The 12,437-nt window shown below is 41.7% G+C and overlaps 1 protein-coding gene across 3 annotated transcripts in view; it reads right to left on the reverse strand.

Annotated features, from left to right (window-relative positions):
• The window catches only part of LOC129190036 (forkhead box protein J3-like), a 148,678-nt gene that overhangs the window by 95,595 nt on the left and 40,646 nt on the right, over nt 1–12,437 (reverse strand). For 2 of the 3 annotated variants that reach the window (XM_054792390.1, XM_054792471.1), the window contains one exon: nt 10,164–10,678. In XM_054792390.1, coding sequence (XP_054648365.1) covers nt 10,164–10,559 — 396 coding nt within the window. In that variant the 5' untranslated portion in view covers nt 10,560–10,678. Of the gene's footprint in view, nt 1–10,163; nt 10,679–12,234; nt 12,408–12,437 lie in introns of those variants that run through there. The other variant, XM_054792556.1, reaches the window with a different exon arrangement.

Raw genomic sequence — 12,437 nt, forward strand, 5'->3', positions numbered from 1 at the left:
AAAATGTTTATTGTCCCACAAACTGTCACTGAACAATATAATTGCCTACATTTTTTGAGACCAAATAAACCACTGTTACGATAATATATAAGAAGAAGAAGAAGAAGAAGAAGAATGATATATAATAATAATAACAATATATAATAATAATTAGATATTTCCTTTAATCTGTCATCTTTCACTCTGTAAAGTTGCGTAATTGGTGTTTGACACATGTATTTTCTCACAGGCACTTTGTACGATCTGTCAATGCTGGCTTTTCAATAGGGGTGTCGGCATTAACTCTTTCAATACCAAACACTTATTTATATGTTTTAATAATCACAAACGCTGCAAACAACGTATTTATACGTCTTTTACGTTTTTTTGCGCAAGAGGCACAAAGAGGTGATGATGCAACTCTCCACTAATGCATTGACATTTCAGAGCACTTTTAAGCCATAGAAATGGCCACAAGGTGGCAGAAGTGCATTTTGTAAGAGTTCGGGAATAATTTTAATGGAAGAATCACACATGACAGAAAGGATGAAGTGAGAGAGCAAGGAGGCGTGTAGCATGCAGAAGGTTATGCACTGTAGGGAAATTTTAACGCACAAACATGCACACACGCATGCACACACATGCACACACATAGTTCTGCTCCAAATGTGAAAATTGTAAATAGTTCATGATGTTATATTTGTAAATACACTGTTATTTTGATGTGAAACGCCTTTTTTGTGTTGTTTATGTTGGTATAGTTGTTTAGATATTTCAACAAAAAATATTTGTGCCAAAGTGAAAGTTATGCTTGAAATGTATCTTTTCACAAAAAAACTTTTTTCCTCCCTTTTCTTGTGTAGAACTGATATTTTCCTGAAACTTACCTATGTTGTACTCCTGATTACTAAAGGGAAAAAGGTAGAAACAAACTTTCTTTTCTGATGAAAGATGGGAGTCCAGTCTTTTTTTTTGGTAGGTTTCATGTTTATCTAGCCATAGAACACAATATTCTGTGTTGCTTGAAAGAACAGTCAAAATTGTCTAAAATGACCGGTACTAAAGGGGTTGTCTTTTGAAAAACGGCTGGGATTGAATGAGTTAATAGTTCCTGCTTGTTCCTGCTAACAATGTCAGCTTACTGTTTTTGGCTTATCTACTTGTCTTTGTCTATTTGTGTCAGGGCTGTGCAGTTGTCCTTCGATATTATAATTTAAAAAGTGTTTCACTAGATTTTAGTATCAACATTTTAGCTTTTTCTAATTATGCCTTTTTGCTTAATTTGTCCGCTTTTTCTGGGTTTTTGTTTATTTTATTTCTGCAAAGAGCCACGTTCCGCAGATAGCCCCCTGCGCCACACTTTGGACACACAAGCATATTGCACTGGGAACACAAGGTGCTGCCAAGCGAAGGAGGAATGTGTCCAAGCTCTTGCTTCTTGGCTCGGTCTGTCTCTGTTGGGTGGCACTGTGTAGGTTTTAGAGCTTTCAAACCAGCATTGCACTGCTGCTGCACAATCAGAGGTGGAGATCCTGCGCAGTGGATACTTCACCTTTGTTGACTGCTTGTATTTAATTAGTGATGCCATAGTTCATAGTCTGATTGGCTTCTGGCTGCCTTGTTCTCTGACGAGACAGCTTTTCTTCAAATGAGAAATCTCATCACATGACACCCCTACCAAAACTAAAATACAAATACACTGTACATAATACATAATCCTGTCCTGAAAGCAAAAAGTAAGTTTCTGCGAAGTAGGATTCAATTAATAAGTTGAATATTTTCATGGTCAGATGAGAGAAAACCTGTTAAGAACTTTCTCAATACGTTTTTTAACATTATATAGAGCCCTGTTACCAACACTCGCTCAAGGAAACACCCGGGAAATCCGGCAGCTGCGCACCCTACGCTGCGAAGTCGAAGTGTCCGCCCACCGCCACCTCCACCTTACCGCTACCCACTCCCACCAACAGAGGTCCCCCGACAACCCACCACGCCCTGTCCCCCCAAACACAGCCAAGCAAAGCATCGGCTCAAGCACGCGCCGCGTGCGAACTACCACGGCCAGCAAACTCCCCGCCGCAAGTCCACAAACTCCCAGACTCTGCACAGAAACACGCCCACAAATGCAGCTCAGATTGAAGTTACAGAGATGTCCGCCATCTCCTGGTGTAAAGTATTAACTACACGAGGCACCATATGCAAATTCAGCAATGTTAAAGAGCTATATCGGCTTTCAATATAGGAAAATTGACCGATATTATATTTTTAAGCCAATATTGGGCCGATAATATTGGTAGGCCGATATTATTGGACATCCCCATTCTTTCTTTTTCTATGGTTTGGAGTGTCACGTGGCTCCGTCTGCGTGGCTGTTCACAGAGCCACACGTCGGTGTGCCTTGTGTATTACATTGTTGTCACTCAGTGATGCGTTCTGTCTAGATGCAACTACAGTGGTATGAAAAAGTGTTTCCCCTTTCCTGATTTCTTTTTTTTTTTGCATGTTTGTCACACTTAAATGTTTCAGATTATCAAACAAATATAAATATTAGTCAATGACAACACAACTGAACACAAAATGCAAATGCAGTTTTTAAATTTAACTTTTTATTATTAAGGGAGAAGAAAATCCAAACCGACATGGCCCTGTGTGAAAAAAAGTGATTGCAGCCTAAACCTAATAACTGGTTGGGCCACCCTGAGCAGCAACAACTGCAATCAAGTGTTTGTGATAACTTGCAATGAGTCTCTTACAGCGCTGTGGAGGAATTTTAGCCCATTCACCTTTACAGAATTGCTGTAATTCAGCCACATTGGAGGGAACCACCTTTTTAAGGTCATGCCACAGCATCTCGATAGAATTCAAGTCAGGACTTTGACTAGGCCACTCCAAAGTCTTTGTTTTGCTTTTCTTCAGCCATTCAGAGGTGGACTTGCTGTTTGGTGTGTTTTGGATCATTGCCCTGCCGCAGAACTCAAGTTCGTTTCAGCTTGAGGTCACAAACAGATGGCCAAACATTCACCTTCAGGATTTTTCTTCAGTGTCTTTCTTATAGTAGAGTCATGGACACTGACCTTCACTGAGGCAAGTGAGGCCTGCAGTTCTTTGGATGTTGTGGGGTCTTTTGTGACCTCTTTGGATGAGTCGTCACTGCGCTTTTGGGGTAATTTTGGTTGACCGGCCACTCCTGGGAAGGTTTACCACTTTCCATGTTTTCGCCATTTGTGGCTAATGGCTCTTACTGTGGTTCGCTGGAGTCCCAAAGCTTTATAAATGGCTTTATAACCTTTATAACCTCAGTTAAGTTATGTTTTCACAGGGGGGGGGGGGCAATCACTATTTCACACAGGGCCATGTAGGTTTTGATTTGTTTTCTCCCTTAAAGGGGACCTATTATGCTTTTTTTCTTTTCTGACCAATAAATGTTGTTACAATGTTGTATTCTCGTTTTAAACAACGCCAACGCGTCAGATAATGAGTTTTGCGCATTTGGACCTAAAAGCAGTTTTGGATGGCTCTGCACGCTGTGTTTTACAGAGTTTTTTTTACACCGAGTTCCATTGACGTCAATGCAACCCGGACTTCCTTATATGTCCAGCACCACCGCTCTGCTTCAGTCTGTTCAGTGTTAACACATCGAGCAATGGCTTCCAGGAAATGTTAGTTCGGGTGCGCCTAAAGAGGCGAGCATCAGGCAGAAGTGGTTGGAGGTGCTGATTCCCGGCCTGTAAGAGAAAAATATGCTCATCTGTCAACAGCACTTCACACGAGACTGTTTTGTGAACATGTGCCAATACGAAGCAGGACTATCCGCCAAACTGTTGCTGAAGTCAGACGCCTTTCCAACGTTACTTGGTCGTATCGAAGAGTCAGAAGAGCAAGCTGTACGTAACAACTTATCAGTGTCCAAACTGTGTTTATTTTGTATAATTAAGCGGACAAAAGGGGTTTGGCAGCTGTTCAGAAATCCTCGGGAGAGCTTGGGAGTGTGACCAATCACAGTGGAGTGGGCCGGGGGTGGAGTAAATTACACAGACCATTGGCTGGGAGGTAGGAACCCAAAAAACACTGTAGGAAGAGGTGCAGAGTCTGGAAGATCTAGAAAGCTTTCTGTGCGGGTTATCGTGTGTAGCTGCTCTATAGGAGTCCAGAACTCAATACAAAAACTCGAAAATTAGTATAGTCGGTCCCCTTTAATGATAAAAAAGTTTCATTTAAAAACTGCATTTTGTGTTCAGTTGTGTTGTCATTGACTAATATTTAAATCTGTTTGATGATCTGAAACATTTAAGTGTGACAAACATCCAAAAATGTAAGAAATCAGGAGGAGGGCAAACACTTTTTCACACCACTGTATATACACTCATGATTAAAATCTTAACACCAGTTGAAAAATTGCTAGAATTTGCATTTTGCACATTTGGATCTTAATGAGGTTTTAAGAAGAGCTACAATATGTAAAAGCAAGAAGGGGGAGTGAGACAAAAATCACTTTGAAAAAGTAATTTATTGAAAACAACAATTAAACTGAAATCAAAAGTTTAAGACCACAGGCTATAAAAGCCTTAATCTGCTCAAAATGTTCATTTTCTGTCAGGTATTCACACTGTCATGCCCTCCTGATGGCTTAAACTAAGAAGATTTCTCTTTTTGAACGGGGTCGGATTGTCGAGCTGCATAAGCAAGGCCTCTTGCAGCGTGCCATTGCTGCTGGTTGGGCACAGTAAGACGGTCAATCAAAAATTTTTGAAAGATCTTGAGCATTATGGAACAAAAAAGTCAAGTGGTAGACCCAAAAAAAAAAATCACACCTGCGCTGAGCCGGAGGATACGATTGGCTGTCCATCCATCACAGGGCGGTCTTCCACCCAAATTAAGGCCCTTATTGGTGCCAACTGCAGTACAATAACCATCAGATGGCATCTGTGGGAAAAGGGTTTAAAAAACAATTCAAAGACCTCGTCGCCTTCAATGCCACAAAGTGCCCGTTTAGACTTTACCGGGGAGCATCAAACATGGGACATTGAAAGGTGGAAAAAAGTTTTAGTCTCTGATGAGAAAAAATGTAACCTTGACGGTCCAGATGTCTTCCAACGTTACTGACATGACAAGGAGATCCCACCTGAGATGTTTTCTACCCGGCACAGTGGAGGGGATCCATCGTGATCTGAGGTGCTTTTTCATTCAGTGGAACACTGGAGCTTCAGGTGGTGCAGGGTCGGCAAATGGCGGCTGCTTACGTGCAGATGTTGCAGCGGGCATCCCTCATGACTGAGGGCCCTCGTCTGTGTGGTAACAGTTGGGTTTTTCAACAGGACAACGCTGCAGTTCGCTTGACCAAGGACTTCTTCAGGGAGAATAACATCACTCTTTTGGACCATCCTGCATGTTCCCCTCATTTAAATCCCATAGAGAACATTTGGGGATGGATGGCAAGTTTATAAAAATGTCCATCAGTTCCAGACAGTTGATGCCCTTCGTGAAGCCATCTTCACCACTTGGAGCAATGTTCCCACTAGCCTCCTTCTTGCTTTTGCATACTGTACCTCTATTTAAAACCTCATTAAGATCCATCCATCCATTTTCTATACCGCTTCTTCCTCATTAGGGTCGCGGGGGCATGCTGGAGCCTATCCTAGCTGACTTCGGGCAACAGGCGGGGTACACCGTGGACTGGTTGCCAGTCAATCGCATGGCACATATAGACAAACAACCATTCACAAACAACATTCACACCCATTCCTATGGGCAATTTAGAGTCGCCAATTAACCTCACCTGCATGTTTTTGGAATGTGGGAGGAAGCCGGAGTACCCGGAAACTCCACACAGAAATGCCCAGGGGAGAATCGAACCCAGGTCTTCCCGATCTCCAAGCTGTTACTGTGTTGGCCAACGTGCTAACCACTAGACCACCGCGCGGCCCTCATTAAGATCCAAATGTGCAAAATGCAAATTCTAGCAATTTTTCAACTGTTCTTAATATTTTGATCAGGAGTGTACTAATACGGCACAGTATGGGCGCGGCTTTTTTACAACCCGCCAAAAAGAAAATCCCAAGAACGTTCCCGTGTGGACAGGGCCTAAGACTATCTGAGACTACCTACACCAAACTTGCAAAAAAATGCTAAATGGTTCATTCCACTTGGTAGGACTCACAAACAGTAAAGGTTGCTTTCAGGGTTGCTATTGCAGCCTATTGATAAATGCCAAATGCTTAAAAAAGATTTATTCAGAGAGGTTCGTTCAGCACATTGTGATTAATGAAATAGCCTAATCGTAAACTGATAGTAAACCAAGGACCGCCTGTACTGTGAGCGCAAACTTTAAACAACACAATTCAGCAGCGCGGGTGGGTTTGTGGGTGGTATGGGGGTCCCTTCAGGAAGCTTACGGCTGCAAGATTTGGTGCTGTACGCATTTTGAATTAATTCAAATGCAATTAAATCTTTGAATAAATAAAATACTTCCACTATAAGGCATATATACTTCTACTATAGAAAATATTTTAGTTTAGTTTTGTTTAAAAGTTTCTTTCCAATAGTGTCATGCCATTGACAGTAAAAAACACAAAGCAATGCAGAAGGCAGTAAATTTAGATTAGATTAGATTAGCTATATTTGCTTAAATGAGACAAAAGATGTGAAGTATTCTCAGTTAAAAAGTAAACAAAGCAAAAACAAAAAAAGGCCTGTTTCGTTTTCAGATGATAAAACAAACTGGTTGCATTATCGCTTTTTGTCGGAATTGTTGCCCCACACACTCTGCAGAGTATAGTTTTCTGCTGATGGTCGGACATCTTAAATCCAAACCAATTCCAAATAATGGATGTCCGGTCTTTTTTTCACTAGCTCCCCCTGTTCACTTTCAGCCATGTTTACTTATTATGTTGCATTGTAGCTTGTCGCTCTCAATTTTGCAGGTCAAGGTTACATTGTGTCAGCAACATGCATTATTGCGACACAATTAAAATCGCTATCGTAGGCCAAATTGATATTGTTTTTATTGCACGTCATTTCTATCGCACATTACTAATGAGTGCATACTTCACATTTCAGCAGCCATTTTGTATCTTCCCAAGAGACATTATACAAATGAAACTTGGATATAACTTAGAGTAGTCAGTGTATAGCTTGCATAACAGTATTGATTTACTGTCCTCTGAAAATAAGTCAACACACAGTCCTTATTGTCCAAATAGTAAGAGAGTACACTTTACAGTGAACATGTCCAAATTGTGTCCAAAGTCGGAATATTTAGGGGAGCACCATTGTTATTTATCACTGCCTTAATTCTCTTGGGAATGTAATTCACCACGCAGAGCTACACAGGCTGCTACTGGAATCCTCTTCCACGACCTCCATGATGTCATCACACCTTGCACTCCTGGAAAACTGTCACGTGGCACAGTTTCCCAAGGGAGGGTATCATGCTCTGCTTCAGAATGTCACAGTACATGTTGGAATTTATGTTTCCCTCAATGAACCGCAGCTCCCCAGTGGCACCAGTAGTCATACATCTTCAGACCATAATGCCACCATGACTGTAAGACACACATTATCTTGCTACTCACTTGTGATGCCAGCTATTTCTGTGTGGATATTAAATCTGTACAGCAATACAAGCCTATACACTGAATATTCTACATCCAAGTTTGATTTCTATCGCATCGCGCTTTGAGAACAGACTGTGAGAACAATGGTTGGTGACATGTGAGACTTGTGACATACTGTAAGTTACCAATGGTGGTAAGCTTGGTCTCTTACCGTTTTGGCCTGTATTTTATTGCTATTTATCCAAACAAGTTGACTATATTATTAACAATAATTATATTATAGAAAAAATGTCTCATCATTTTAGCGCAACAAAGCAATTGAAGAATTCTGACAACATGGTGTAATAAAAATCCTAAATGCTCAGGTATCAAATGAAGACTTTGTAAGCATACAGTAGCACTGTGAAATGAATACCATGAACACACTAGAAACCCTAACACAGTTTATGTATGTCCTACATGTGCAATATGCATAACTCAATTGAAACAAAAGAAAGGACCGTATGAATACAGTGGACTGAATACAGCACATTCTATTAGTGCCTTGCTAACATAAAAACATAGTATGCATTATTTATATGGTAATGACCTCAATGAAAAGCCCCCTCCCCTCTTTTTGCTTTAAAGCCCCAGCACCAATCTCACGGACGAATGCCAGAGCGTGTGAAAATAAATCCGCCACGAGTGTGGGGCTTTAATGATGCTACTAGAATGCAGCTGCACACGCAAATCAGTGAGGTGTAATTACAGGATCGAAAAAACATTCTGGCATCCAAATACAATTGGAGAAAGGGGAAGTCATAAGCTGTACTGACAGAGAGCCTGAGAGGTCTCAATAAGCCCAATCCTCTCCTGCTGAATAGAACACAAATTGAGTGAGTCCTGCAATGAAGGTAAGAAGGTCTGCTCATTCAACCCTTTTTTGTCACCACTTTTGGCTTGCATCTACACTCAGGGAAGAGCACATTGGAGATTATAGAATGGGAACACTTGGTTAAAGTGTAAAAAAAAAAAAGAAGTTAACAGGATTTAAATTTATACATTAGTTCAGTGATCCCCGACCCCCGGGCCGCGGCCCGGTACTGGGCCGTGGGTCATTTGGTACCGGGCCGCACAGAAAGAAAAAATAATTTCAATGATGTTTTATTTTGAAAAGTGGCCAGATTCTCTCTGTTACATCCGTTTCACTTGACGTATGTCCATTGTGCGTGTGCTAACTTTCTCTCGCCGCACAGATAGACTACTACTGTATTTTTACCATTTTTCTTTCACCTCATATTTGGTCTCAAATGCTGATACTATGTGGGAATGCATAAAGGTAAGTTTTGATGACTTATTGAGTGCTAATGTGCACATTTGTCTCAAGTTCATTCATGCTAGCACACTGCCCCTACCACACACGTCAAACAGCGATGTAATAATCTCTCTGGAAAACCCCAGAGATAAGATAAATTAGATCGCTATAATGAACGAATCCCAACCCAAACCCCCCAACAACCACCACCCCCAGTCCGCGGGAGATTGGTGGGAATGAAAGCCGGTCCATGGGTCAAAAAAGGTTGGGGACCACTGCATTAGTTGATAGTTGGCTGGCCGTTTCTTCAACATTCCAGTAAGGGCTGCATCCTTTGTCCAATCATAAGGCAGAGAACAGCAGATCTGTCAATCCTGGTGCACTAAAATGTTGTCTTTGATCATATTTCAGTCAAAATCCTAATTCCTTCTTCAGCTCTACAGTACTAATTCAATTCAATTACACTGTGTAATGACATTTGCAGGGCATGGAGCAAAGACCTGACTAGCTACAACCTTAAAAAAAATAAAATACATGAACATCCGTGATGGGAACTTTAAGCATGAATTAATTGGTGTCATCCTCTTCCTTTTGTTCACCTTCTCAAGAGCTAATTGCTCCAAAACTGCAGGTCCTGCTCCACCATGTCAAAGACTCTGTGACAGCACAGATTCCGACTTCTTAACTTCTTGTCAGCCTTAATGACCTCCAAAGTTTTCATGGTGAGGGTGGTTTCTTTCTCTTGTGACAAGCACCTTGCAGAAATGATGTTAATTAGCAACCTAATTAGCTAACCGTCTTGTATAATAATTGGGATTCAGGAATGTTTGTCATTTCTGTGATCGCAAAAGTGGCAGCGACATCGGCAACAAGAGAAGTCAGAGAATATCAACCTCTGGCAAGGCTTCCAGTAAACATTTGCCACTTATTGCCTGTCGTGGGCGGGTCACTGAGGAGCAATTGTGCTATACAAAAGTCAGCTATGTGAACCAAAACACTACAGGAGGCATCTTCTGGATTGAAGGGAACAAAATAAAAAAGATCCTACATGAAAAACCAAAATATATAAGGGTCAAAACATGAAATGGAAAAGATTTAAATGGCTGCCCAATGCGCCATCTGGTTTGTATCTCGATGAAACTTGTGTGTGACTTTAGAGCTTGTAATGCTGCATGGATATTGAACATTTCATTTAAACTGAGTAAGCTTTGGTGCTTTGGAGCTTTGGAGTTTTACCCATTATTACACTTTTGACATAATGGGTGGATTCTCACTCAAATATATGGAAAAGTCATCTATCTGATATGTCAAAACCTGGAAGTTTCGTCTCTGCTTACCTTCCAGCCACTGCCTGCTTCTCTGTAGTAGGGGAAGTTGTCACAGATCCACTGGTAGATCTCACTGAGGGTCATGCGTTTGCGAGGAGAACCATTGATGGCAAAGGTGATGAGGCTTGCGTAGCTGTACGGCGGTTTGCCGTCTCTGTTTGTACTACTTTCCTCCTGGTCCAACGTTGTTCCTGGGTCCAGGTGGCTGATTTTCTTTCCTGGCCCATGATGTCCGTGATGATGGTGAGCGTGATGGTGGTGGTGGTGATGGTGGTGATGTTGTCCATGATAGTGGCCTTGGTGAAGTCCCCCCACGTCTCTGTCAGTCTTCTGGATGGTCGCCCTCATGCCCAGCTGTGGAAGCCAGTCCATGGAGGTCAAGCTACTTTCAAGCTCAGAGGTCATGGTGTTTTTGGGAGTTGAGAGGTTGAAGGTAAAGGTGAGGGGCTTAAGAGACAAAGCTTTATGGATGCTCTCCTTATGGGCTCAGTGAATGGGTGATGTGCAGCGACCTTGGATCACATCTGCATGATCAAAAATAAAAACACGGGTTTTGTTATAAGAGGAAGCCTTAAGTGCCAAGAACGGCACTTAAACTATCCAAATTTTAATCAGCACTAAATTGTACATATTCATGCCTGACTTTGGACATTAAGTCATTCAGGGGTTACATCATTAAGTCATTAAAGAGTTACACTACATACGTTCAAGTGACAGAATTCTGATTTTCTTCCTCTGTTACATCTCATTGGAATTCCAAAGTCAAGAAATTTACAGTCCAACTGACATTTCTTCATTGTGTTTTGGTGCTTTTCACCATAGACGCAGGGAAAAGGCAAGACATTCCCAGCTTGAATTGGCACTGTAAAATAGCGCATGTGTGTCTACCTAAACGACACATCCACTGTGAGTAAAAAGCACTCACAGTGAATCAAAACAACAAACGCATAGGCCCTGGTCTAAATACCTGGTCTAAATATCAGAGGTCTATAGATCTTTAAGCCAGTGGAGTAAGGTAGAGGTTACCTGCATTTAAACCAAGTCTATTCAGGGCTAAAAGGTATGTAATTGTAAACAAACAAAACTATTCCAATATAGGCACTAAATCGGAAATAGGCATGAATTATTCCTCAGAAAAATTTGAGTTCCTCCATACCTTGACAAATTGTCATGCAAATCAATCATCCATCATTTTCTATGCCGCTTATCCTCACTAGGGTCATGTATATGCTGGAGCCTATCCCAGCTGACTTCGAACAAGAGGCGGGGTACACCCTGGACTGGTCGCCAGCTAATTGCAGGAGACATCAAGCATTCACACTCACATTCATACCTATGGACAATTTAGTGTCGCCAATTAACCTAACATGCATGTTTTTGGAATGTGGGAGGAAACTGGAGTGCCAGGAGAAAACCCACGCACGCACGGGAAGAACATGCAAACTCCACACAAAGATGCCCAATGAAGATTCGAACCCCGATCTTCTAGATCTCCTGACTGTGTGGACAACATGCTAACCACTCGGCGACCGTGCGGCCTCGCAAATCAATCAAATCCCGTAACTTCCAGTGTATAAGCCGCTACTTCTTTCTTAAACTTTGAACCATGTAGTGTGGCTAATATGTGGCTATGTTCTAATCTCGTGACATCTACTTTACTTCACAGCTACAACTAATTGTTAAATAATGTGCCGTTCACGAGTCAGTGAGGAAACGGTAGCTCTTTGTTTGGCAGGAGCCAATCACAAGCTATAAGTGAACTCACGACGAGCTTGTAAACCCATTAGAAAAAGAATTTTTCATAGCTCATGATTGGCTCCTGTCAAATAAAGAGTCCTCACGGACTTGTGCGCGCCACAATATGCCATTTTATGACATGGACAGGTGCGGTTTATTGTCCGGTGCGATTTATATATGTACTAATCTGTTTTGCTCTCTAAATTTAGTGGGTGCGGCTTAGACACCGGAAATTACGGTAACTGCTAATTTAGAAACAAAACAGAACTTCTTTGGCTGGGGTGGTTATGTTCTAATGGCAAAACATTAATTAAGACATATCGGAGCCTTTTTAGTGTCTTACTCTTCCCATGGTTCTCCATCTTCCACTGGACCAAAGCATCTGGACAAGTCACCCAAGTGAAAAGTAGGTTCCTTCCCTTGTGCATGTTCACAAAATTTTAGTTAGCCTCTTGCAAGGGCTGCTGCTACATCACACAAACAGACGAACCACACAAGACGGTGAGCTTGCTCCCCCAGTCAGCCAGCCAGCAAGCCTTCATGAGA

This window comes from Dunckerocampus dactyliophorus, chromosome 1, assembly GCF_027744805.1.
Source record: "Dunckerocampus dactyliophorus isolate RoL2022-P2 chromosome 1, RoL_Ddac_1.1, whole genome shotgun sequence".
NCBI lineage: Eukaryota > Metazoa > Chordata > Actinopteri > Syngnathiformes > Syngnathidae > Dunckerocampus > Dunckerocampus dactyliophorus.